The 27,647-nt window shown below is 56.6% G+C and overlaps 1 protein-coding gene across 2 annotated transcripts in view; it reads left to right on the plus strand.

Moving 5' to 3' along the window:
• NKD1 (NKD inhibitor of Wnt signaling pathway 1) overlaps positions 1-27,317 on the plus strand; it is an 83,459-nt gene extending 56,142 nt beyond the window's left edge. For both annotated transcript variants that reach the window (XM_060650802.3, XM_081791537.1), the window contains 6 exons: positions 12,312-12,418; positions 15,522-15,617; positions 20,812-20,959; positions 21,495-21,579; positions 22,966-23,093; positions 23,823-27,317. In XM_060650802.3, the coding sequence (XP_060506785.1) occupies positions 12,312-12,418; positions 15,522-15,617; positions 20,812-20,959; positions 21,495-21,579; positions 22,966-23,093; positions 23,823-24,412 (1,154 nt within the window). In that variant the 3' untranslated portion in view covers positions 24,413-27,317. The remainder of the gene's footprint in view (positions 1-12,311; positions 12,419-15,521; positions 15,618-20,811; positions 20,960-21,494; positions 21,580-22,965; positions 23,094-23,822) is intronic.
• The last annotated feature ends 330 nt before the right edge of the window (positions 27,318-27,647 follow it).

Here is a 27,647-nt window from a genome sequence, read left to right on the forward strand (position 1 = left end):
CATTCTCCTCTCTACTCTCCTGTCACCCGCCCACCAGCCAGCCAGCTCAGCCACCCATAATCCATCCTCCACCCGTGGATGGATTCAATCATCCCTTCATCCACGGAACCATCATCCTCCAATCATCATCTATCTGTCTTTCTATCCATCATTTGTTGAGCCTCTAGTTACTGCTCAAAACAAGGCAGTTCTCTGTCCATTGAGGCTCAGTTTGAAACCATGTAACTGATTTCAAGTGAAGTGTCTTTGCCTTCAATCAGACATGAAATGGCCCGCCCATGGAATCCACTTCCCCCTGATGTCTGCATTCAGAGCATGCGTGCTGTTATAATGAAGTAGAAGGAACGTTGGCCCTGGCTCCCCTCCCAGCTCTGGTAGTGACCTGCTGTGGATCGTGGCCAGGTCCCTCCGCTCTGGGCCCCCCTTGCCCTGTGTAACATGATGAGTGGGGCTGTGGAACCGGACTCTGTGGGTGCACGGAGGCTGTGGGCTCCTTGCAGGGAGAACGAACCCCTGAGACACGGGGAGGGCGACACTTACAAACACTGGTTGATGGATGGGGGATGAATATGAGGTGCCTGGGGGTCCCAGCTCCCGTTGGGGGAAAGGGTGTGAGGTTGGCATCATTCAGTCTGACGCCATGCCCCCGGCCCCCCGCCCCCTGCCCCAGCTGCATTCCTGGCCTTGAAGGGCAGCCTGGGCACCTTGCTCATTACTGATGATGTCTAGGCACATTGGTGCCACCACTGATGAGGGAGGGGGCTCAGGCCACTCTCCTGCCTCAGTTTCCCAACTAAGGGTCGGACTAAGTTGTCGGCGGTCAAGCTTTTCGGCCTCTTCTTCAAACCAAAGCTGACGCGGAAGCAGAAAATACAAAACACATCAGGTTGCAGAAAGATGCAGCATGTCACAGTATGTTTTGTGTGAAAAAGGGCACGACACAGCACTCCGTATTTCCTTGCACATATGCGTGTGTACCGCGTGCATATTACGGGGTGGCTGGAGGCCTCGACACACAAAGACCGTAGCTCCTCTTGGGCGTGGGAGGAGGATACTAAAATCAGAAAGTGGGCACAAAGAGGACGATAGTGAGGAATGTTCAAACTTTCACAAGGAGGATGGATTGAGAGACGAGCCACAGCATTAAAAAGCGAGAGCACTGTGTAGATGAAGCAGTTAAGAGCGAGACTGCTCTGGTGTGCGCCTGGGCTGCCCGCGTGGCCCTGGGACTCCTTGGGAGGATGCTGGGCCCGTGACTGCCTGTGGTGCCACGGTCGCCCTCGGCGCAGAGGCCTGAGGCCGCACCCCCCAGAATGGGGGGACGTGGCCACAGTAAGAGCAGGTGCTGCTGAGTCCCCGAGAAGCATCCACCTGGCCTGGGGACATCCCTCTGTGCTACCCGGCCAAGGGAGAGCACGCCGAATCCTGACTCTCTCCTTTGTCTTCCTGTTGGCCAAGTTCATTGCCTCTTGGCGGGCTGGAGGGCTGTTTAAGGGAGAAAAAAGGCCATCTGAGGCGTGAAGATAAAAAGAAGTCTTTTAGCCATCCCAGGAGAGGACGGCTTTAGCTCCTGCGTTGTTATGTAAAGCCGGCCCTAATCCAGCATCTTAACCGCCTTAACTGGCCAGCTGGGAGCTCGCGGGATGGCAGATTAAGTCTGGGCTTGGTGCGAGGCTTCCGAGCTCCTTTTGAACTGTGGAGAGAACAGAGTCAACATCAAAAGTCCCAAGCCAGGAGAGCTGGCTGGGCGTGGCAGGGGCGGACACGAGGCTGGCTTTCCAGGGGAGAAGGGGAGAGGGACCCTCCCTCTGCTGGCCCGGCTGGGGTCTGAGCATGGGCGGCCAGCCCCACTCGTCACTCCAGTACCCACCTGGCTTCCCCACCTCCCCAGCTGGGCCGTAGGACGGGCGGTGGCGGCCTGTGGCTTGTGGCCTGAGGTGCAAACGGGTGCCGCCCTTGTTTGGCTGACCTGTGTCACCCTGAATGGCCCCCGGAAGAGCTGTGTTTGGGGGTGTCCTCTCCACTCGGCATAGGATGCAGCTTCCTCTCTAGGTCCCCTCTCTCCCTTCCACCTGGGGCTGTCCCCCTCCCTCCCCGTGCCTTGACTCACTTCTGCCCCTCCCCCTCTAGTATCTGCCCATTGAGTCTAACACCGAGTCTGTTTCCTGTCTTCTGACCTCCACTTGGGGATGAAAGCAGGCAAAGAGTAACCTGCCTGGCATCTATGGAGAGCTGACTTCACAGAACGCCCATCAAGGAACCCTCAGGATGAGTGAAGTCAGGAGGCCCCTCCCCTTGGGGCCCAGGTCCTCCCTCCAGGACCCAGGGCTGCTGGGCGGGGGGGAGTGGGGGGGTGGGGGGGTGGGGGGGGGTGGGGGGGTGGTGAGGCCTCCCTCCGCGCAGCCTGGGTCTGGCCTGATGGGGCCTATGGGATCCCCACTTCCCCAGCCTGAGGCTGTGGTAGAGTAGCTAGTCCTGCCCAGCAGGGCTGTGGTGTTGGGATTGAGGCCCTGGGGTCTGAGTGGCCCCACTGTGAGCTTAGGACCTGCCTGACTCTGGATGGGCCCCGAAGTTTGTCTCACCCCCACCCCCTCGGAACCCAGGGGAAGTACCTTCCTATCTTTATTTGGACCTTTTGGGAATTTGCAAGTCAGGCCCCAGAGCAGCTGGGCTTTAAACCACAACTCACTGGGTGACCTGGGGTGAATCCCTTCACTTCTCTGTTCTGCATTTTCCTTGTTGGGGGGGTAATCATTAGCACTTCTTCCTCAGGGCTCCCGTGAAGACCGTGAGGTCATTTATGTAAGCCCAGAGAACGGCCCTGGTGCAGAGTAAGTGCCTGGTGTCTGTGAGCTGTCATGAGTCTTATTGTTTTATGGGTCTTTTCTTGAAAGGGAGCCAACTGGTGTTTATAATCATTTACCAGTCCAGATCAAAGAAGACCTATTTTCAAAGTTTCTTTAATCCTATTAGCATCTCTGAATGTCTCCTTCTTCTCCCAGCGCCTGACATAGAGTCTGGCATGCTGTAAGTGCTCAATAAATACTCACTGGAAGAATGAAGTCAACAGCATGAAGTCAGACAGTCCCCTCCCTCGGGCCACCCAGGCAGGTCCTGTGTACTCCCCCTTGCGGCCCAGGTCCGTCTGTCTCGGCCCCCAGGTGTGATGTGTCAACCACTCACAGACCCGAGGAGCCCTGGGAAGGCCTCTAGCCCCCTTCATTTGTAGTTGGCGAGCTGAGGCCCAGAGAGGGGACGTGAGCCGTCTAAGGTAACACAGCAGACTGAGAATGGAGCTCAGGCCTCTGACTCTTGCTCATTCAGGGAGTATTTAGCTGAGCATCTCCTGCAGGCGTGGGGCCCTGCTGAGTCCTGGGTGCTCGACCATGAACCAGGTAGGTGGGCCTTACTGGCAGGGTGCTCGCCTGAGGGAGGCAGGTAGTGACTGAATAATCCAGAGAACGGCCGTGCAAATTTCTGGTAGTGGTAAAACGCCGTGAGGGGTAGATTGTGGCAAGGCCTCTCGGAGGAGGTGACATCTCAGCTGAGGAAAGACCAGCCTTGGGAGGATGTGAAGGGAGAGCAGCCAGGAGGAGCAAGCGGAACCCCAAGGTGGAAGGAACTTGGGGTTTAGGGAAGAACAAAAGGGAGGCCTATGTGGTAGGAGGAGCCACTGGGGCCAAGGGTGGGCCAGTGGGCAGGGGTGGGATCACACGCTTGGGTTTTACGCTGCTTTTGAAGAGAAGGCGTAGGCGAGTGCCAGCTTCTGACTTCCGTTTTAACAAGATCCTCCTGGAAAGCGTGATGGGCCGCGTGTGGGGAGGAAGGAGGCCACGGAGACGGGGCACGGTCACAGTAGTGCAGGTGAGAGGTGATGACGTCGCCCAGCGTCGGGGCTGGGGGGCTGGAGGGCAGTGGGTGGCCCTGGGGGTAGAGGTGAGAGAGGGGAGGTCGGTGAAGGAAAGAAGGGATCCCGGGTTCACCTTCGACGTCCGGCTTAAGGACGGAAGGCAGTGGTGGTGCCGCTTCTGACGTGGAGGCTTAGGCGGGTGACAGTGGAGGCTTTTTGTTGGGGGCACATTGGGTTCAAGATGGCTGTTGGACATCCAGGTAGAGAGGCCAAGTAGACCGTGGGACACTGAGTCTGGAGGTCAGGGAGCAGCTGGGGGGAGAAAGAGAGGGAGGGAGGGAGGGGACTTCTAAGGACGTCACCACAGGCGGCTCCGCACCACTCCCTGGCAGGGCCGGTCAATCGGCGGGGCTGGCCGGTGGTTCCCTGGAAGCCCAAGACGAAGAAGACACGACTGGTGAGCAGCGGGGCCCCCCCGAAGGAGGGCAGGCGGGCCACACCCCGCTGGCTGCCGTGTCTCAGTTCAGAGCCTGTGCTCCTGCGAGTGTCAGCGAGGCCCGACTCCACTCCGCGGCAGTCCCCCCAGAAGCCCGGGTGTCGGCGGTGACAGCAGCTTCTCTCAAGTCTGTTCTTCATAAAAGCTCAGCTGGAACAGTGGAAATTCTGACTTGTGTCAGATACCGAAGAGGCTTTGGTAGTTTCAAGTAGCTCGGGGTTAGATTCTAAAAGTTGGATTTCATCACATGTTTTAACTTGGGCGGGGACCGAGGGAGAGTGGAAGGGACATGGTATTTTTAGCCCCAAAAGGCTTTTTTCTCTTTCCTGCTCCCTCTCCCGGCTTCCCCCCCTCCCTCCCTGAACAGATGTTTCGTCTCAAGCCTATACAAACCTCAAAGCAGAGTGGCCATCAACCTTACGCTCTGATGAGGGAAAAGGCCAGAATGCTATTTGTTGGGAAGGGTTGTTTCCTTTGTTTTCTTTTTTCCTCTCCTCTTTCCCCTTAGTCACAACCGGTCCTTAAAGAAATTCTCCCTACGGTAAAGTGCACCCTGGGGAGGCAGGATTGTGAAGAGAAACACCCTGGCTGGCATTTCAGGTCTCAGGAAGGGGTAGACACCCGCTGGTGGAAAGTGCCAGAAGCCACCTTGGAGAATACTCATCATGTCAATTCCTGTTTTGGTGGTGTTTTTTCCTGACAAGCGGGGGCTCAGAGTGATGGATAGTTAAGTCAGGATTCTTTGGCTTCTTTTGACATTCAGCCCAAATTTGCTGAAGCTTTGGCTCACGATATTGAAAAATTCTAGGGTGGATCTTGCCCAAAAAGGGCCAGCTGGATCTGGGAGCTCAAACCGTGTCATCCAACACGCACATACTCTCCCTGCCTTCCTCCCGTCCTCTCTCCCTCCCTCTCCATCACCGGTGCCCTCCGCCCCTTTGTTGGTCTGTCCTGCTAAGGTGGGAAGGATGGCTACCCAGCTCTAGGTGCTCACATTCTATGAACTCAGCCATCACAGGTGAAAGAGAGCCCCCAAGTCTCACTACATCTTGCAAAAGTGTGATTCTCACTTTGCTGGCACAGGTGGATCTAGGTTTTGTGGGACCCGAACTTAATCCGGCTTGGGGGCCTTCTTTAAGAAAAGAAACACATGATTCTTTTATGGATTTATTTTTTTGTATGATCCTTTTATAACTTTGAACCAGATTATATATGTGTCCTGTTAAACCTAAATACCTGTATCTCCACCTCAGCCCTCCCTTAGCTCGATTCCAGAAATGCCTGTGTTCACCCCAACTGTGTGACACAAGAGGATGTACAGAAGTCAGAATGGGAAGAGACAGGGGTCGTAGCTGACTGAGGTTAAAATACCTAATTGGAAAGTGTCAGAAAACCAAGTGAGCATGTGAACACATTGCTTAGGGCCTGCCCCACGCAAGTGAGGGGCCCGCAAGCTTTCACTCCATTGGCTTCAGGACGAACTCTCCCTTTATACTGACCAAGGAGCGGCCACAGTGGCCATCGGGATGAAATATACCATGTCGGGTCTGGGCGCTGGGTGCACCCCCGAAGCTGGAGTCGAATCAGCCCTCTGTAAACCGTGTGGATTGGGATGGGAGGGGGGCGGCCACCGGAAGAAACCCAGATGCTCAGAAGGAGGAGCATGGTTGCGAGACAGGCAGGAACAGGTGTCAACGATTGTGTGACAGAGTGGAGAGACCAGTGGCTGGGGAGTCAGGAAACCAGGCTTTTAGTTCTTCTGTTTCTATCCCTTCTGGGTTCAAATCCTGGTGCTGCCACTTACTGTCGTTTCGATGATGATGATGGTGTTGGCGGACCTGATGTGGTGCGACAGGCACTGTACCTTATTCTGGGGCCACAGCGAGAAGCTAGGATGAACTAAGTAATGATAACAGCGGTGTAAGAGAGTGTCACTGAGCAGGGAACCCTAACCTAGCCCCCGGGGGTATGCAGGCACCATCTCCCAGGTTGGAAGGCCTAAGCTGAGGACCTGAAGGGTGAGCAGGAGCTGGAGAGCCAGGACAGGCGTTCTTGGCAGGGATAACAGTGTGAGAGCACGGCCGGGTCAAAAACTGGAAAGCGATTCCGTGGGGAGACAGGGCTGAGAGACAGTGGCGGGCAGATCGATCTCGGCAGGGAAGTGGCTTGATCCACTTTGCTTTTTGAGTTTAGTTTCCTCTTTGGTAAGCTGCAAACAGTAACCTATCCTGCCTGGTGTTACTTAGAGGCCCTGATGGAGTAACGCACACACCCACTAACTCCACCAGCCCGCGGCTGCGCTCGTTGACAGACAGATTTGTGTGTCTCTGGGATCCTTGCTCCCTAAGGAGAGCCTCGTGCAGATAACACAAGAAACCATTTGGCCTGGAATGTACATATGATACCTTTCTCTTTTTACTGGCAACGGATTTACGCGCCTAATTATATTTGGCATAGGCTAATATTAAAATTCCTCTGCATTCCCTCTCGCAGCTGCTGGCGGAGGGCTGGGGAGTCAGAAACATCCTGGCGAGCCACCCTGAGACTAAAATATTTGCGGCAGATAATCTGTACATGGACAGTTGGGAAAGGCCTGTGGGGACATCAGGGCGGGGGTCCAACCTCCGGCAAGGAAGCGCTGGCTTGCGTTAAATCTTTACGTCGTATCAACTGGGAAGAACGTGGCAGGTAACCGGGCTAAGAGAGCCATGCCTTTGAGTGTTAGTAATTTCTGGTCTTTGGTGGGGTTGATGTAGTCATAACTGTGTTTCAGACTTGTCCCCTACTTCCAAAGTTTATTATCAACCAGGCCTTTCCGGATTGTGTTAAAGTAAGCTGGCATTTGCTGATATCGTCCAGGGTTGGGATTTTAGCCTAAGTATGGGATTCAGGATCAGACCTACCTCTTTCAACCACCCACTTCCTCACTCCGGTTCCTAGTCTCAATCAGGCCAGAATTTATGGCGTGTTTGTTATGCAGCCTTCCTTGTGTCTGCCTATGGGATTTGGTGCAGTTTAGCACACTGGGGTGGGATGGTTGCCCTGTGCATGGGTGGTACGTGTTGTGTGCTCTGGGCATCCCAGGGGCACTAGCCAGCAGGACCCTGGCTCCCATGAGACCTGCAGTCTGCCTGCCGGCATGTGGCAGGCTCCTGTGAAGCTGTCAAGAGACCCCAGATCAGATTGTGCAGAATGAAGGGCTAGTCCAGGTGGGGACAGACCGTGCTCTGCGCGTAACAAATGCATTTGTGCAAATTGGAGAAAGGAGCCCCCCTCAAGACACCTTTCTGCCGTCTGTCTGAAAACTGTCACCAGCAGTACACAGGCACCTGGGGTCCAGCCTGTGAACGGAATCCCCTAGAGTTGTGCAGTGCACAACCTGCTTCTCGGATGAGCCCAGGCCCCTTGGGGAAGAACGCTGAGGTGCTGGTCCTACCTGGGTGCCAGGGAGGGTGGGGCTGCGGGAGGGCGGGTCTGTTTTATTTCACAGCCTGAGTCTCACACTGTTTGGGTGGCGCCGGCTGTCAGCAGCTCTGGCTGGGTGGGCTGTGCCATCCGGCTCCCTGGGTCACTGCTATTTGCCAGGCTAAACAGTCTTGAGAAAGTGACCGTGGCTCTCCCAGCATGCAGTCCCAAATGAGCTGTTGATGCCTCCCATTGGGACTGGGGGTGCAGGGTGAGGGCTGGGAGTCTAGACCCCACGGCCACCCCCAAAGATCGCCCCCACTTGGGTCTTTCCTTGCTTACTGACGCTCCCCTGCACTCTCTTCTTTCCCTCTCTTCCTCCCCAGCCCCCTCTTCTTTTTAAACTGGGGGAGGGACAGGGAAGAGACTGTCTTTGATCTCAGTGGAGGAAAAAAGTCTGTTCTGTTCAGGCTTTTGGCTAACACAACAAACAGTGTTTAAAATTTAACTTTGCTTAATTAATTAGTAATTCTGTTTAATGCTGTCTGATCTCCCTCCAAAAGGTATTTTGAAGCTTGAGAAGGGAACATCAAAGGGAGCCGGGTGAAGATGGTCAAGTAATGCATTTAATCTGGCAGTTGCTGGGGGTGGAGAGATGCCAGGTTGGGAGCTAATGTGGGAGAGAGCCATCATCTGGTAAACACAGCCAGCAGGCTCCTCGCAGCCATGGTGTGAGGAAGGACAGGGAGTAGTTTCCGAGGAGAAGGAGCTTACACACTGCCCCCGAGACTCATCTGAGCTGAGAATTGGTTTTAAGAAAGCAGAGTTGACATTTTCTCTCTTCCATGCCTGCTGTGTATGGTTGGGCAGGTTGTGTACTGCACAAGAGTTTCCAGTTAAGCAGGTGACCAGCAGGTGAAATCCAGCCTGCACCCTGCTTATCAGGGTACCCTAGCGGGGAGGGAGGGCTGCATTTACCTAAGTACAGTTCACCATCTTTTCTTTTTTTAAAAAAAGATTATTGATTGATTGTTGAGGGGGAGGCAGAGAGAGAGAGGGAGAGAGAGAATCTCAAGCAGGCTTCTCGTTGTCAGCACAGAGCCTGACACAGGGCTTGATCTCACGAACTGTGGGATTGTGACCTGAGCTGAAGTCAAGAGTCAGACACTTAACCGATTGAGCCACCCAGGCGCCCCCGCAATCTTTTCTATAAAGGGCCGGGAGAGTACATCTTTTAGGCTTTATGGGCCATACGGTCTCTGTCGTGACTCCTGAACTTTGCGTTGTAGAGTGAAGCACCCACACACGGTGCACATGAGCGTGTCTGTGTGCCACTCAAACTTTATTTACAAAAATAGGCGTTGGGTGGGTTTGGCTCCCAGGGCGTCCTGCTCTCTCATCCAAAGTACTTCACAGACACTGTGAGCCCAGAATATGAACCCAGAATACGAGTCTTTGAACTGGAAGGCTTTGCTTTCCTCCTTAGTCTATCCCTTTCCTTCCTTCTTCTCCTACCTCTCCTCCAGCCCTCCTTTCTTCTTTGAAATTAGCCGGATGGCCTGCTGTTACTGTGAATGATTAAAGAGTGATCAGAGTGCCTCTGAAAGTATGCCCCCCAAAAGATCATCTCTGGGGGGAAAAATCCGCTGGGCTGAACAGGAGTAAGAGACAGAGAAAGGGCTCGAAATCTGGAGCCAAAGTCCATCTCGACAAAAATGCCATTCTCTTTGCTGGTTGGTGGGACCTGGGCAGCCTGAGGTGGGCACCTTTTACCCTTGCTGTGCCTGCCCATGAGCCTCGGGGTTGATGGATAGAGGGCGGTTTGTTCTGCACACGGCAGGTGGGGCCGGGGGCTAGTTGATGCTGTTTGGTTTGAGAGGGTTCACTTGCGGGTGTAGAACTCACAGGAGTTCCAGTCCCTCCCTCTGACACTGGGGTCTGCCAGGCTTTCTGACCAGCTCTCTGGTACCTCCTCTGGCCATTGGGCAGGGGACAGTGACCAGGTGAAGGGCCTTTGGTGGGGACAAAGGGTGCTGACTGTCCTTGTTCCCGGCCCCTAGGGCTCTGGGGCAGGGTGGCTCCCAATCTCCCCCCGCCCGTCGGTGGCCAAGCCCCATGGGTGTCCGGGTGGTTTTCTGAGCTGGGATGGGATAAGGGACCCCCTGGTGAAGAGAAGGCAATCCAGACCACGCTCGTCCTTGGAGAAGACACATAAAGAGGGTGAGCGGTGGAGGGGACGTTTTTCCCACATCCCCCCCTCCCCCGCCCCGGGTGAGGAGAGAGGAGGGGAGGGGAAGGGAGGAGGGCCTGTATCTGGGGAGGGGTGCTCCAGAAAAGGAGAGAGCAGGGACAGAGGTTTCTTTTCTTTGGGTTTTATCAAGTGGAACTTGAAAGGCAATGTTGAACCTGAAGGTGGTTTTCTGATAACTTCTCTTTGAACTTGAAGTTTGGCTTCGATAAGCTTGGCTGGCTTACATCTCCAGCCGGGACCTCTGTGGAGGGAGCTGCAGCTTTGAAGATGGGGCTGGCCTTTGTTTTTCTTTCTTCTCCCCGCCCTGCAGGGGGGCTGAAAAGAAGATGTTGCAGGTCAGGAGAGCACCGTGGTTTCTCCAGTGGGGCGGTTTTGGGCTGAGGGGGGGCACTGGGATCTGGGCTATCCGCAGGGCTCATGGGTCATCTCCATCATTTGCAAAAGCCAGCGTTTACTGAGCAACTATCGCCCGTAAGCTGCTGTGCTAAGTAGGCACTTTTCTCACCGTGCCCCCCTCCTCCCCATAACTCTGTGGGGAAGAAACCGTCTCGTGCCCATTTTACACACGAGGAGACTGAGATCCGGAGAAGTCCAGCGCCTTACCCCAAAGTTGCCCAGGCCAGTCAGCTGCAGGGTCAGGACATGGGCCCAGGACATCGGTCCTCACAACCAGGACACTCCCGCCGAGCTCACTGGCACCCCCTGGAGGTGCTGGGGGGCTCCTAGAGCAGACGGCTGGGCATGGAGAGAGACCCAGCTCCCCGACTTGCTCAGACAAGCCTCTCGACCTCTTTGCCTTCTTTTAAATAGAGGTGACAGCAGTGCCTACTTATTTGTCGCCTCGTAGAAGCGCCTCTGCCTTGTACCCTGTCTGGTTCCATGGTGGCGGCTGCTCTGGCCCAGCGGGACGCCAGTACGGGGGAGTCAGGGTGGCCTAGGCCGTGTGCTCGGCTGTCCTCGGGTCACTGGCTGGTTGCCCACTTGACTGTCCCGGGGCTCGGGTCACACTGGAGTGGCACACCTCCTGGCCATTGCGGTCTCTGCTTTTGGAGGAGCAGGGAGGGCAGGGCCTGGTCTTACCCACTATATCAGAAGCAGCCAGCGTCGGTCGCCTTCCCCCCATCAAGTGCTCCCTATGTCCTCCTTGGCTGCATTCTGTGAAAGCACCAGAAGGGAGCTGGGGTCTGCGACTGCAACTGGGGAATGGTTGCTCCGACAGCCCTAGAGAATGGTTGCCTTGCTGTGGGGGCATCGCGGGCCGGGGGGCTCCCCGCGTCTCTCTGGGTGTGCCCGGAGTGAACAGAAAGAAGGGGGCGCTCAGGCCCAGGCGGGAGGGGAGCTATGGATGGGGCCAGGTCAGTCGGTTGCCGCCACGGCCTTCCTGTCCCCGCCTGTCTGGACGGGTGACCCGAGCGTCCTTATCGTCAGCTCCTCCCTCCCTGTCCTGCTCCCCATCCCAGGCTGCCTGTGTTTGATAGGATGCTTCTGTGTCCTTTTGTATTCCAGAAGCCTCAGTTTTGAGAAAACTTCGCTAACAGCTGTGCTGATTCCCAAGAGATTGAGTCGGGGCGGGGGGCAGGGGGGGACATCATTCCTCCATCACTACTAATCACTAGGACCCTGTGTGCTGGCCCTAGGCCCTTGGCCTTTCACAGTCATAGCTCATTCAGTCCACACAGGGATCCTCTGGGGCGGGGACTGTTATGATCCCCGTGTCACAGCGGGGGAGACTAGTTGAGACGTCTGGACAAGTTCTGTGACCCGCCCTGGGTCACACATAGTGTCAGAAGGATCCGGGCCCAAGCTGAGACTAACCTCCCCGGACTGGCTGAGAGAGGCACCGCGCTCCCCGTTTCCCTCACTCCTCCTGACCACGCACCGGTGTGCTGGGCGCAGGCAGGCGGCGTCTTTGAGGAGGCCAGGATGTCAGCAGGGAAGGCAGCGGGACTGTGTGGAAAGCGGCCCTGGTCTGCGACCCCCCTCTGTGGTCTGGCACTGCCCTGGCCGGCTGCAGGCTGCTTCTCTGAGCTGTAAAGTTGGGGCAGGGGATGGAGGTCTGAGAGGCCCACTGGGTGATCTGAGAGGCTGGCACAGATGCATCCTGGGAGCGGTCTGCCCTCGGGCAGCCCTGGATGTTATCAGAGCCCAGAGAGCACAAAGTCATTTGGCCTCCACACAGGCGGGACAGGAGGGGCCCGGCACCCTGGCGGTCCTGCACACGGTCCCTGGAACAAAGCCGCGGTGGGTACGGGGGCCCCACGGCCCTGCTGGGGACTGTCCTCATGCTTTTTCCCCTGCCGTCCCCGCAGTGGCCCTGCCTCCCGAGAAGACAGACGGGCTGGCCAGTGGAGACGAGAAGAGGAGGGAGAAGGCGAGTGAATCTTGCCCGGGTCCCAAGAAGCAGCTGAAATTTGAAGTAAGTTTCCTTTCCTGGCACGGACTCTGGAGAGAAGGGTTTTCTCCTCTCAGTGGTACTTTTCGAGGAGGGAGGCTGCGGCCCTTCCAGATGTGAAGGCCCTTCACCTCCTGTGTGAACAGCGGTCCTCTGTGGGAGGTTTGTCCTGCCACGTCTGGGGCTGCCCCAGCTCAGCACAGGCCCTGAGGACTCCCCGCTGCCACCCCACTCGGCCCTGACCCCTAGCCGTGCAGCGTGGGGTGGTGGCCAGAGGGCCCCGCTGGGCTGTGGCCCGGTGGCCTGGGGGAAGGACGCGAGCATGGATGGGGGTGCAGCCATTACTATACAAGGTGACCACCTCCCTCTCTGGGCCTCAGATTTCCTCACCAGTGAGAGAAACAATTCCTGTCCAACTCCTGGGGCCTGTTCTCATCATGGGCTGGTGCCCAGGGGGCAGGAGGCCTTAGGCAGGTCCCTGACCCTATCTGGGACTCAGTTTCCCTGTGTGGTGAACAGCACAAGGAACATGCCCTCCCAGAACTTGCAGTCTGTCTGTCCTGCCCCATCCCAAACAGGGTATTAAGCTCCTTCTTTGCACCGAGCAGGGCCAGGTGCTTGGAGAGCAAAACCCAGGCCTGTCGGCACGGCGCTTTCCAGAAGCTTCTCTCTGCCCTCCTTTCCCCCTCCCTCCTTCCTTCTCTACTTTCCTCCACGAGACCACAAATAGCTCTGGAACCAGGAGGCTAGGGTTCCCATCCTAGCTCTGCCACTGCCCCACTGGCCTCACCTCTGAAATGGGGGGTAGGAGCAGTATCCATCTTATCGGGGTATTGTAAGTATGGTGAGCTAATGCATCTAACGTGCTTAAAAGGGTGTCCAGTCTCACAGAAGCACTTTCCTTCTTCCTTCCGACCAAGCTTGATTGACAGCTGCTGGTTACCAGGGGACCCAGCAGTGAACTGGGCGGGGCTCCTGCCCTCACAGGGGACAGAGCCAGTAACTGCACAGCCGGCGATGTGATGGGGACCTAGGAGCACGCGGAGGGGGTGGTCACCTGAGTCAGGCTGGAGGGATGCGGTGTGACAGACTTTTTGCGCAGCGGTGGCTGCAAGCACGGGTTGGAGAGGACGAGCCTCTGAGTGCAGGAGTAGGAGTCGCGAGAGGTCATGACACGGAGCCTTTGGGGTAAGGAGAGCACTTGAGGCCGAGGGAATAGCAGGAGCAAAGGCCCAGAGGCCTGCCGGTGCCACACGTTGTGTGGGAATAACAAGCTGCGTTGTACTGAGCGGTGACAGTGGGGACTCGGGGGGATGACACAGGAGAGGGTGAAAGACAGGTCACAGCGGGCGCCGAATGCAGGAGCTGAGGCGGGTGAGCACAACCTGGTGGGGGAGCTGAGGTTGTCAGCTTCCGCCCCGGGGCCCACCGGCGTCCCTAGTGTCTTCCGGGCGTGGTCGGCAGCTCAGAGGGCAGGCTCAGACCTAGATGTCTCGCTTCCCTGGAGGCCTGTTTCTGGAAAGGGCCAGGTCGACTGCCTGGGACTCAGCCAGGGCCCATGAGGAGGATTCACCTGAGAAGTCCCAGTAATGGGGGCACGGGGACAAAAAAATGCACATGACAGAGCTTGAGGGAGGTGGGGGTAGGGATAGTTACTCAGCCCTGAGCTGTCTTCGGAGCTGAGCACAAGGGCCAGGGAGAAGGAATCGGGTAACCGCCGTGTGTGTGTGTGCGTGTGTGTGCGTGTGTGTGTGTGTGTGTGTGTGTGTGTGCAGGGCAAGTGCTGTGCTACATGAAACGGTGCCTCGCAGAGCAGAGTGGCCACTTGGCAGGTATCAGACGGGCATGTCACAACTGAGGGAAGGCCGACTTTGAACTCAGCGTGGGCCGCCCGAGGACTGCTGGAGGGAACTGGCTTCGAGCTGCAGAGGCTGGGGGCAGGGACGCCATGCTCGGGCACATTCCTGCCTGCGTTCAGAGGCCAGGTACCACCCCTCTCTGGGGGCGCCGAGCCTGTCTTCCTGCAAAAGGAGAGGGGAGCGGAGGCAGGACGTGGCACAGAGTGGTCTGGGAGCATCGTCGCTTGTTTTTATGGAACGTTGTGGCTCTCTTTTCCAAAATAGCCCGCCTTTCTAGAACTTTCTATGTGGTGTTCCACTGGCCCCTGTATACGCGCTGCCAGTGACCAAGCTCACCACCTCCCAGCTCAGGTCCCTGTGGTTAGACACGCTGGGCTGTGTGAGCGATGATAACGAAGTCATTGTTAACATTACGTACATCCTATGTTAGCACTACCGCAAAGACCACAGCGGCTACTACCATTAATTGGACTTCTCTATGTGCCAAGCAGTTCCACGCTTTTCCAGTTCCATCACGGTGGACCCTGAGGCAAGGACTTGGGAGGTGATCCCAGGGAGCAGGAATGGAGGGAAGCCAATACCAGTGGGTTGATGGGTGGATCCCCGCCAGGGCAGCCGGGACTCAGACACAGAAGCTGGATGCTTGGGGTGGGAGGTCAGGGAACTGTCCACCATGGCTGCAGGGGAAAGCCGAGGGGATGTGGGTCGGGGCACTTCATGCTCCCAACAGCCTTAGGAGAACAGTACTGTCCTTTTCCATGATTTATATGAGGGGAAACTGAGGCACAGAGAAGCTATGCCCAGGGTCACACCATTGTGGAGGGCTAAGCACTGGCTGGCATCTGGGGCTGACCTGGAGCTTTACCTTTTAATGCTCACCCTCTCCTGCCTTCCAGGTCAGGTGTCCACCCTGGGAGTCCTGCCATAGCCTCTCATTACTGGGCCCTGTGTCTTCCAATAACTTCTGTCCCTTGGTCCAGGTTTAGTTTCCCTGAGGCCACAAAGAAGCCTCGTCTCACACCCCTGACTCACACCCCTGGTGTTTCCTTTGCCTCCAAAGACCCAGATGCTGTCTGGCACCCCTGTGGGCATGCCTCCCTGGGCCAGACCTCCGGTGCCCAGCCTGGCCTCCCCTCTGACCCCTCATGTCTCGGTCATTTTGCTCTTCCTTCACACAAGGTCTGGGGAGAGCAGCAGGGAGGTGGCAGCCCCAGAACCTGGCCCCTGGGCGCTCCAGCCACGCCCGTGTGTTGTCTGTTCGTGCCCAGGAGCTACAATGTGACGTGTCTGTGGAAGAGGACAGCCGGCAGGAGTGGACCTTCACCCTGTACGACTTTGACAATAATGGCAAGGTCACGCGTGAGGTGAGTGCACGTGGCAGGCACGGGGCCATTGGCCATGCCTCAAACACTCCTGCCCCTTCTCCTTCTCCTAAGGCCGGTCCTGCTCCCACGGGCAGCCTGACGGGCAGTGGTGGGGCGTGGGGAGGGGAGCAAGGCCGCTGGAGCTTCAGGGAGACCTGGAGGAATGTCCCAGAGCTGCCTGGTGAGTGGGCAGAGGTGACAGGAAGGGGTGGCCGGCTCCCTGGGACTCAGGCCAGGCGCTGCTCCCACTAGAGAAGGGGAAGGTCAGGAAGCAGGTGCCTGAGGTCCTGCCTCCTCCCGTCTGTAGTCCCAGAGCTGGGACCACCCCAGGCCACCTCCCACCTCAGCCGGTCTGCCTGGGAGCTGGGGCCAGGGGGGCACACAGAGGCCAGGTGGGGCCTCCCTGTGCCCATACAGGAACGAGCACCCCCAGCCCCGAGGGTTGTGTCAGCGGCTCTGTGCACGGCCGTGTCCCAGGCCTGTTCTTCAACACCCGTCTCCCTCCGAACACCTGTGTCTCTCCCCTCGGCCCTCCTGCCACACCTCTCTCTTCCCTGTGTGCCTCTCACCCTTCTCCCGCGCCTCTGTCTAAATATTGAGCACCCACTGTGTGCATCCACTGTGCCCTAGGTGTGAGGACAAGGTCAGGGGGGACAGTGCAGACAGAGTTCCCAGCCTGTGGCTCTGGCAGCTGCTCCGGGAGGCAGATCCCAAGCAATCACAGGGCAACCGTAGGCTGTGACGTGTTCAGTGAAGGAAGTAAACAGTGCGACAGAGAGGGACCAGTGTGTCTAGGGAGGCCTGCCTGTGGGGACAGAGTCCCGGGCTTGGACCCAGCAGGAGTGCTCCGGGTGTTTAAGGAACCGGAGGAGACCGGTGGGCTCACCAGGAGACATGGCTGCGGCCGGAGCTGGCAGGGCAGGCCCTGGCTTTGAGCCCTGGTGCTGAGGGAGGCCACTGGTGGGTTAGTTTAAGCAAGAGCATGACCTGGTCTGAATTCTTGCAGTCCCTGCCTCCCTTTTACCCTGGACCTTGGCATCACCCCTTTGGCCTCCTTATTTCTTTTCCTACTGTTCCTCTGTGACATCGTCTCCCTCCTCATGAAGCTCTGGTTTCCAGACGTGTGACCCCGTTACAGGTCTGCAGAGGGGTCCGAGATTAGCATGGCTGGCCGCCTCTGGCTCGCCAGGGCATCAGGGGTGTGCCCAGAGAAGCTTTGCTGTCTTGTCTCCCTACCTGGTGCAGGGCTGCAGGTTTTCTTTTCTGTGGGTGGTGCAGGAGAAGCTGCCAGAGGGGAGACCTGGCTGGAAAAAAGGGTGTCTCTTCCTCAGCCGGGGCTTAAGGAATGTTAGAACAGGGTGAAGGAACCATGAGTGACTTTTAATAATTCAGGACTCCTTGGGACATACGTGACAGAATCCCAGCAAACTGCTATAGGTTAAAAAAATATAATAATATAATAATAAAGGAATATATTGGTTCATGTAACTGCAATGTGGTCCAGGGCACTGACTTCAGGCACGGCTGGATCCAGAGGCTCAGTGTCGTCAGGACTAGCTGTCTTCGTGGCTCTGTTTCCTCTGTATTCCTTCATTGTCTGGCAGCCTCTCCCCTGGCCAGTAGCAAGGTGGTGGCTGACATTTTACCCTCTATCTGAGACTCTCAGCGACCCTCCCACCCCACCATGCGGAAGTTCCAGAACTGAATTTCACTGGCTCCGATCGCCTCGCACGAGTGGCCCTGACCTGGTCGTTTTTGCCATGGGTTTGTGATATTTCAGATGGCCTATTCTGGGTCAGGTGCTCCTTCTGGAGCCCAGGGGAAGTTATGTGATACATGAGCCACACAGACTGAACATGAACATGCGTTTGGCTCATGAAATAAAATCAAGGGGCTGTTATTAGGGGATCGTGGGCAGGCAAAGCCCCCGAGAGGGGCCTGGGTACTTGGGAAGCAGCGAAAACCCTTCCTGGCTGGACACCTTGCTCGTGGAGGCTGGGGATGGTCCAGGTGAACCCCCGTCCCCTCCAGCTGTGGTTCTTTGTGTGAGGGGTTATGGTTTTTCCAGAGTCAGAGCCACCGTTCTTCCCCATCCTGTTTGGGAATGTATGGCAGTCGTGATGTAATTATCTTCGCAGGGGGACACACTGCAATCTGGAAACCTGGTCAAGCGAGCTGAGTTGCGGAGGCCCCGACCTGTTTGTTAAGGCCACGCAGACAGCCAGGCCGGGCTTCTCAGGGGTGTGGCGGCATTGCCCTCTCTTCTGACATGTGCAGTGGTGAAGGCCATGCCGCCTCTGGTCGCTGCCTTCTTCATTCCTTTCCGGTTCGGAAATGCCGAGGGGCCTCACGTGCTGACCGTAAAAGGGTCGCCTCCCCCCGCCCCGGCCCCCCAACCTTGGAGGCCTCACAGGAACCTGCTGGCAGACACTGCTGTCTGATTGTGTGTCTTGCCTTCCTTTACCCTTGGCAACCAGAGGAAGAGCAGGGAAGCGATGGTCTCCAAGGAAGGTGCTCCCGCCCGGCCTGGAGAAGGCATCGCTGGATGGTGTCTTCCTTCTGCTGAGGAGCGAGGAGGTTGGCTTCCGGTCCAGGGAGAAACCAGCCTAGTGTTTCCCTTGGTCTATTTTTAGCCCCAAGGCCACTCCTCAAACCTGGCTATAAATACCAGTCCCCTCCATACTCTCCGGCTGTCTGCATGCGTGCTTCTGTGTGCGAGGGCAGAGGGGCTCCTTCCTCACCGCGGCTGCAGCCCGGAGCTGGCGTCTGGGCCAGCTTCCCAACTCGGAAGAAAGCGCCTGTTCGTTTGTGCAATAAATATTCGCAGGCACCTACTTCTGTGTGCTGGGCCCCGTGCAGGCAAGAGTTGATTTTTCAGCTGGGATTGCCAGAGCGTGCCGGTTCCTAGAGCCCGAATCCCTGGGCCCCCTGGCTTGGGATGACTCTCGGGGGGATGATGTTGGAGGGCGTCACTTTCCTCCTCTGTAAAATGGGGATTCTGATGCCTCCTTCTTGGGCTTCTTAAGATGGTAAGAGGGAGGGGGCATATGTGGCTGTGCAGAGCAGCCCTAGGGAAGAAAGGAGGAGTCCCCTGTGGGCCTCGCCAGAGGACGTGGGATTGCTGAGCAGGCCAGCAAGCCTGGGTCTCAAATTGGCCGCTTCCACAGATGTTCCAGCCCAGCCCCCCAGAAGGTTTTGTGAAAAATCAAGTTATCAGCCCCGGGCGGCTCGGTCGGTTGAGCGTCCAACTTCGGCTCAGGTCATGGTCTCACGGTTCATTTGTTCGAGCTCTGTGTTGGGCTCGCTGCTGTCAACGGAGAGCTGGCTTCCGATCCTCTGTCCCACACTTGTCTCTGCCCCTCCCCTGCTCACATACACACTCTCTCTCTCTCAAAAAGAAACATAAAAAAAAATTAAGTTATTGCAGGCAACGAAAGTAAAAATAGATACGTTGACTACATCAAAAACGGGGCGCCTGGGTGGCTCAGTCGGTTGAGCGTCCGACTTCGGCTCAGGTCGTGATCTCACGGTTCGTGGGTCGGAGCCCCGCGTCGGGCTCTCTGCTGTCAGCACGGAGCCTGCTTCGGCTCCTCTGCCTCTCTCTCTTCTCTCTCTCCCTCTCTCTCAAAAATAAATAAACATTAAAAAAAAAAACCATTTAAAAAGTTTGAAAACAAACCCCAAACCAAAAAGAGCAAGTGCCAGTGAGGAAGGGGCACGATCAACCCCGCGTGCTGTCGGTGGGGGCGTGAGACGATGTAACTGCTTCGAGTTGGGAAACAGCATGGCGGCTCCTCGAACAACGACGCGCAGAATCGCCACGTGACCCGGCCATTCTCCTAGTGAGTACACGCCCAAAAGCAGGGTCTCGAGGAGATCCTTGCGCACCGTGTTCACAGCAGCGTTCTTCACAACAGCCAAAAGGCAGAAGCCACCCAAGGGTCCGTCCACAGATGAACGGATAGACGCATCCACACAATGCAGCCTTATTCAGCCTTAAGAAGGAAGGACGTTCTAACACGTGCTGCAACGTGGGCGCACCTCCAGGACTTTCCGCTAAAATGACAAGGCCAGTCACAAAAAGGCAAATACCGTGCGATCACCCGGAATGGATTGTCATAGAGACGGAGGGTAGAATGGTGGTCGCCAGGGGCTGGGGAGGTGGGGAGGTGGGGAGCTGAGAAAAACTAAATGAGAATTATCCAGTATCAAAGAGTCCGAAGATTTAGCAGGAGATTCTGGACCTCCGGGGTGACCCTCACTCAGCTCGCATGGCCACAGGGCAAGTCAGCTGTGGTGAGTGGGAGGCACCGTTGATGGGTACGGAATGAAGCGACGGCTGAGCCCGTCTGTGTTTACGAAGAGCCGCAGGGCAGATAACTGGCCTTCTGTGGGCCTGACCTATAGAGAGCAGACATCTCTTCCAGAGGTTTCCTACATCATGTAAAGCCGGAAGCCCCGCCTCAGACAAACGACCTTAGCGGATGCCCAGAACAAAGGGAGACCCCGTTTATCCCTGCATTCGCCGGTCGGAAGCGTCTGAGATGTTTCTCGGAGCATGGGTTGGACACCAGTGTTCTGGCTGAGGGGACAGCTTGAGGCCCAGAGACGAGATGAGATTTGCTCAAGTTCTCCCAGGGTATTTCATCTTTAGGGACACATCTGCTTTTCCATTTGCATTCAGAAGGAGCTCACCAGACCTGAAGCAGGTGCTGTGGGTGCCTTTCTTCCCAGCAAGATCGCTGACCTGCTTCTAGGTTGACCTGCTGCTGTGGTGGACAGTGCCCGCCATAAGACCTTTCTCTGGTGCCCGGGAGCTGGCTCAGCCTTTGCAAGACAGACCGGAAGCCCAGAGGCTAGAGCATCCCTGGGTGGGGGTGGGGGGGGGGGGGCAACTCTCAACCACCGAGGGACGGGAGTTTGCCGAGGTGGGTTCCACATAGTCTTTCCAAGGGCCCAAGTGGACTGAGCCTGGTTGGCCACGGCCATACCTGCTCGTTCGGGGCATCCACTGTTTGCTGCCCCCTTGCTTCTGTGTCCTGGGACCCCTTCTCAAATGAACCTCTCACGTGCAAGTTTGTGCCTTCGTCTTGACTTTGGGGGAGCCGGGGGGCTTCACTGGCCCTCTGATTCCTGGGTTGTCAAGACACTGAGACTGAAGCCCCGGGTGCCTTTCTGCTTCGCTCCCCTGCAGGACATCACCAGCCTGCTGCACACCATCTACGAGGTGGTTGATTCCTCCGTCAACCACTCCCCGACGTCGAGCAAGACCCTGCGGGTGAAACTCACCGTGGCCCCCGATGGAAGCCAGGGCAAGAAGGGCATCCTTCTCAATCACCCTGGTGAGGGGTTGGAGGGCCGCCCGGGCCACAGGGGCCAGTCCGCTTCAAGCTCTCGGAAGGATCACACCCCTGCCTGGGAGGAGCGGGAGCGAGTCCTGGGGGTTTCCACTGGGAGCGACTCTGTGGACAGGCGGGATTTGAGCGGGTCCTTGAAAGAGCAGGATCTGGATAGGGAAGGGATTACAGGTGGGGGGCCCTGTGGAGGCAAAGCCCTGGAGGGGTGCGTGGGCATAGCTGCAGCTACAGTGAAGGCTTGTGTTGTGATGAGCCTGGGCAGGGCATGGCCTTGAATGTCAGCTGAGGAGCCTGGGGAGGAGGGGAGTCTAGCCGGGGAGACGGTAAGGGGACAAGTAGCCGTGAGACCCCCCTGTCTGGTCCTGGCTTGGCGAACCCCTTCCACAGAGCCACGGTGAGCTTCCCTGGGCCACTTGTCAAGGGCTGCATGCCAGGGAGCTTAGAAAACCCCAGCAGAGCCAGGAAGCTGGCGGGCGCAAGAGCAAACCGTTCACCCGGCTCTTTCTCGGGCGGGACTCAGACCTGCAGAGCACGAGGCCCAGAGCGGAGACCAAGCCCGCTGAGGAGCTGCGCAGCTGGGAGAAGAAGCAGCGAGCCCTGCTCAGGTACACTGGTTGCGGGAGGGTGGACGGCAGCCCAGTGCACCTGAGCACATATGGAGCGCCAGCTGTGTGCTGCCTGAGCGGCGGTGGCGGGGAGGGCTCCCGACTGTGTTCTCTTCGGGGCGGGGTGGGGGGGGGGCAGTGACTTCAGAGGACAGGCTCACAAATCAAGCTGAGGTTTTAAAAATAACTAAATATAAGTCCGCATTCCTTTGTCCCAAATGCTTTGGGCTCGAGAAGTTTTGGCATTCAGCATTCGCCGGGTTTGAGACAAGGTGTTCTCGGCGTAGTTACGTATTCTGTGTGGTGTCTGGGCAGCACCTTGGGATTTAGCGCACTGACATTTCTGCACGGAGCCGCGGGACTGTCCGCGTGAAGTGATGGAAAGGCTACAGCTACCTTCACATCCGTTTAGGGCAGCGTGGCTGCCTGACAGGTCATGAGCAGTCTTGGTCTTCGGGCTTTTTGGGTTTCAGAATCGTGGCTAAGAAATTGTAAGGCCGCAGTTCTCTTCTGCCTGTTGTTATTTTGTTAACTGCAGGGAGGGAAGGGAAGAGAAGAGAGGAAAGGCAGGCAGTATAGGAGGCGAGAGGAGGCCTCAGTGGCCCAGAAAGGCAGGGGCGGGGTGTCTGTACCTGTTGTGAAATGGAAAGGAAGTGGCCGGAATGTGAGAAGCACGAGCCCAGAGGGAAGAGAGAGAAGGCAGTCCAAGCAGGGGCCGAGGCTTGTTGTGGGGAGGGGGCTGGGAATCCAGGCATCCGGGCATGAAGGCTAGCTGTGCTGGGGAGTGGGGAGGGTGAGGGAGGTGGGGCTGGCAGATCAGAGAGCCTTGGAGGGGACAGGCAGGGAACCCAGACTCCTGCAGTGGGAGAAATGTGGCCTCTGGGGGCACCTCTGTCCCCACCCCCTTTCTTACACATGCACACACTGGTAAGGCCCATTCTGGGCTTTGGGGCCGGGTACAGAGCCTGCCACCCTCTGCGGCAATGGCTTGGGAGCTTCCGTCCACACCCTCTGGGGCTCCAGCCCTAAGAGGAGTTAGGCCTCTTGTCTGCAATGGGCACACATGGTTTGAAGCCTGACTTTGGGGCATCCTGAAGCTTTGACCAGTAACCTCTCACCTTTACTTTGGATCTGTTCAAAGCAGATACCTATCTGGTCCTCCCAGAAGGCTCAGGGAGGCCGGAAGAGGTCTTATCTCCTCCGTCAGGGAAGGAAATAGAGACACAGATTGACGAGATGACCACTCCCTTCCCCTCACCCCCTTCCCAAGACCCAGAAGGAAATGAATGGAAAGTTCAGAAGGATTCCTCCTGGTGGCTCCCCGGGGGGGGGGGGGGGGGGGGGGCGGGGCTGCTGCCCACCCACTCACTTGCTTCCTTGTCATAGGTTCCAGGGGGACAGCCGTCTGGAGCAGTCTGGTTGCGACCACCATTGTGTGGACGAGAACATTGAGAGGAGAAACCACTACTTAGATCTCGCCGGGATAGAGAACTACACGTCCCAGTTTGGGCCTGGTAAGGGAGCTCCTACACCTGCAGGGTGGGGTGGGGTGGGGGGCATTCATCATGCCCCTGGGCTGGGGGCAGGTACAGCTTTGATTGGACGGGTTACAGAGTCCTCTGGGAGGAGATGACATTAAAAACACTTAAAAGACTAACACGTGCACAAAGCTGAACAAAATCAAAGAACATCTTGGGGCCTACAGTGCAATGAACACAGTAGTTCTGTGCCCCTACCCCAGGCCCTTTGCCCTGTCCGATTAGCAACATACTGCTCTGTCTTCCTCAGCCCGTTGACATGTGTTGACGCCTTGCTGAAATAAATGAAGAGGCGGCCCACTTCATTTCACGCCCCCACCCCTTCTCCCCTTCCTCCCACGTGTAATTCCTGTGTCGGTCACCTCTGTAAGTGAAGGAAGATGCCTGAATTTCCTTCGTGTTCCCATGACCTCGGACACATAGCAGGGTCTCTGTCTTTCTCCTCCGTCTCCTGGAAGGGGAATGAATTCTTTTTAAGGACCCGACGAAGAAGCAGTTCTTCCCGTTTAGCAGATGGCAAAGTTCTGTTCCAGAGAGGTTCCTCCAAGGCAGCGAGGAGCAGTCGGGGCTCGGGGGGGGGGGGGGGGGAGGAGCCGTCAGAAGTTAGCGTTCCGGGAGCACCGGGCGTGGGCGTGGTTTCAGGGGCACAGTGCGGCTCCCGCACGCAGTAGGTGCTCATGAAATATCTGTTAAATTGGTTCCTAGGCTCCCCGTCAGTGGCCCAGAAGTCAGAGCTGCCCCCCCGCACCTCCAACCCCACTCGGTCTCGCTCCCATGAGCCAGAAGCCATCCACGTCCCACACCGAAAGCCCCAAGGCACGGAGCCGGGCTCCTTCCACTTCCTTGACGCCCCATTCGCCAAGGTCTCGGAGGTCCAGCAGCGGCTCCGGGGCACCCAGGATGGGAGCAAGCACTTTGTGAGGTCCCCCAAGGCCCAGGGCAAGAGCGTGGGTGCGGGCCACGTGGCCAGAGGGGCAAGAAGCAAGCCCCCTCTGGGCCCCACCGCCCCCGCGGTGTCCCCGGCCGCCCAGCTGGCCGCCAGCCCGGCCCTCCTCCCCACTCTGGCACCCCTCGGGCACAAGAAGCACAAGCACCGAGCCAAGGAGAGCCAGCAGGGGTGCCGGGGGCCGCAGGTGCCGCTGGCCGTGGGCGGCAGTGTCGTGGGGCGGGACCGCGTGAGGGACCTGCCCGCCGTGGTGGTGTACGAGAGCCCGGCCGGCCAGGCGGTGCAGAGACACGAACATCACCACCACCACGAACACCACCACCATTACCACCACTTTTACCAGACATAGACCCCTCCCCAGGAAGCCCCGCCCTGCCATATGAAGGACCCCCTCCCCCGCCCCCCCAGGCATTATTATTCTATTAATTATTGTTATGATGATGATTATTGTTATTAATAATTATTGTTACTCCACTAATATGCAGCTAGCCTCCATGTAGAAGTTCTATGGAAACACAGAACTAAACTTTTATTTATATGTTGTGAGGACTGCATAACTTTACCCGAGAAATGACTCTGGGTTTGGAATTGGCCTGGCCACCGGCGGAGGCTCGCGCGGGCTCCCGAGCTGCGGTTTCCACGCAGGCTGGCCCACGCCCGTCCCAGCTCTGGGGGAGCCCCCGGCCAGAACGGTGCCCTACCCCAGTCTCTTCCAGGAGAACGCCCTTACCTGGCCCGCTTCCAGAGACCCTCGAAATCTCCGAGAAGATAAACAGCTGCTACCTCTTAGTATCATTCTGATTTTATTTTGCCCTTAACTGATTGTAACGTGCTACAAGGGATTTCAGCGGACTGCAGACGCGTGACCTTCCTGGCTGTCGTGGTTTTTTACGTCCCAACCTAGGAACCCTAGCTGTCCTTTCTGGCGTTCTCTTTCACGCCTTTCCAGTGGGATCACGTCCTTGCCCAGAACCGGTCCCCTCTTCTCTGCCATGCACAACAGGAAAATACGCTTCTGGTCCTCCCTTCCGCTTTTCTCTCTTCTTTAGAAAGATACACACACATATTTAAAGACTGCCCCCAAAACCAGCCTTCTCATTTTGGAAACCTCTGGAGAGGGAACCCAACCACAGAAACAACTGTGGTTTTCCAAGATCAGGCGCTTGTGTGTTGTTGGTTGTGGCCGAAGATGTAGAGACCTCGTGTTCTGCCGCTGGCAAATACACACGTTCCTACACGGTTCTCTATCGGAGCTCCTGTATCTACAGCCAGGTGCCATCTGTCCATTTCTATGTATCTTTCGATAAATATACACTCTCAGGTACCTGTTCTGGTGTGCAGAGATCAGTGGCTTGCTTCTCTAGACATTTCCTGAGCCCAGATGTGACCCTGTGTGCCTCCTGTTCGGACCACTCTCCATCAGATGCGAATGGTCACTTGCTTCTCATTGGCGGGTCCTTTTTGGGGGTTTGGGGTCTGGCAGATTGGGAGAGGCTTGCTGGAGTCCAGAAGCTTGGAGGGAAATGAGGACGGTGGCCAGAGCTGGGACCCTGGAGTAGTGCCCTCCACAGAGCAGGATTTTATCTGATGAGGGCCCGGAGAGACTAGGAAAAGGACCACTGGCAACTAGTCGGGGTCCCATGAAAAACAGATGACACACACTCACGCTGGGTAATTTGAGGGAATATTTATGAAGTGTGGGCAGAGCCTCCGGAAAGAGTGCAGGATCAGGGGCTAGCAATGTGTGGGGCGGCTCCTGCCCCTGCAGTGGAGCGGGGGGGGGGGGGGCATCATCCTCAGCAGCAGAGGGGTGGGGCTAGGGGGGGCCCCCTGAAGGAGCCGTGAGGGACCCTCACTCTGGGATGCAGCCAGCCTGTGGGGACCCTACAGAGAAATATGATGGATATCCTGGCTTCACTCCTTCCTGCCCTGCATCCTATCGAGATCCCATTGACTGAAGCCACTGGGAGCCGTGGGGCCAGAGAGCTGTTACTGAGGGTCACATGGACATTCTTTCAAGGCAGACAGTGAGTGAAGGGACACAAAAAAGGAGTGGCCAGCTGCCTGCCTTTCTGCTGCTTGGTTGCCAGCTGGCACCCCCTCTTCCAGAGCCTCTGGTTTTGGTTTAATGTGGCTGGTAAGGAGTTGGTTTTGATAGTGAGCTCGGGGAGCACATCAGGCTCAGAGAGGTTAACTAACTTGCTTGAGATCACACAGCAGGTGGCAGAGCTGGGATTCTAGTCTCCCCTCCCCCCCCCCCCCCCCCATGATCCCTTTAACCACTGGAGCGCTTAACCACTGGGTCAGGGCTTCCCTTGTTTTGAGTTGTGGGTTTCTATTAGCATCCAACTCAGTGGGAATGTAACCAAAGCAGGGAAGGCAGGGAAGCAGCTGGCTTGGAGAGGAGAGGAGCCAGGGTTTGAATGAAGCCCTCCCTCTCTGGGTTCATACTTCTACCACTCGGTCACCGGGAGGGGGCTGCTGGCCCTCTGAGCCCCATTACCACGTGGAAAAGCATCTTCTGCCTCGGGAAGCCCAGGGCAGGCTGCTGATTGGCCGGGCTTAGAGCCGGAACCGATTCCTGGGCCGATCCCCGTGGCCCACCTGGGGTCACATGTCCAACCTGCAGCAAGGGTGCGGGGTCTGTGCCAGAAGGAAGGAGAGGAAGGGTGCTAAGCAGGCAGACGCTGACGGGGCCCCAGGACCAGAGCTGCTGCAACATGGAAAAGAAGCAGGAATTGTGTCCACACAGGGACTATCTCTGCAGTGGCTTTAGAGCATTTCCTCAGCCTCTGAGAAGACGTCCCATTCCATCTCTCTGAGCCCCACGCCTGTCAGGATTCTGTTATTTCTTAGTGACTGGGATTTATTTAAAATACCATTTTGAAAAATCGTGACAGGTGCACATGTTAAAGATTCGAATAGTTCAAAATGCTGTTCAGTAAAAAGTACACTTCCCTCCAGCATCCCTGACTCTACCTTCCCGGGCTGTTGAGTGAAGCCTGGTGGTTGAGAGCATAGACATTGGGGCCAGGCTGCCTGGGTTCAAGTTCTGACTTCCTTAGCGTTGTGTTCTAAGTCGTACACCGTACTTCTCAAGCCTCAGTTTCCTCTTTATACAGGGGGATTATAAGAGACCTACCCCACAAGGTTGTTGGGAGAATTCAGTGAGTTAACATATGCCCGGCCCATGGGAGCACTATGAAAATGTTAGCTGCCATTATTTACAAGAATAAATGCATTTATAGAAGATATCTCTCCACTTAAGTTTTGTTATTTTATTTTATTTTATTTTTTGAAAAGACTTTACTTGTTTCGGAGGACTTTGAGGCTTACAACAAAATTGACGGGAAGGTTCAGAGATTTCCCGTATACTGCTTACCTCATGCATGCATGGCCTCCCCCATAATCTACATCTGTCACCAGAAGGGTAACATTTTTTTTTTTTTTTTTACCAAGGATGGACCTACGGGGACACACTGTAATGACCCCAAAGTCCATAGTTTGCCTTGCGGGGGTGGGGGGGGGGTCACTCTTTGGTGTTGGACATTCTGTGCATTCGGACAAATGTGTAATCACATATC

This window comes from Panthera onca, chromosome E2 (genome assembly GCF_046562875.1).
Source record: "Panthera onca isolate mPanOnc1 chromosome E2, mPanOnc1 haplotype 2, whole genome shotgun sequence".
Lineage (NCBI taxonomy): Eukaryota > Metazoa > Chordata > Mammalia > Carnivora > Felidae > Panthera > Panthera onca.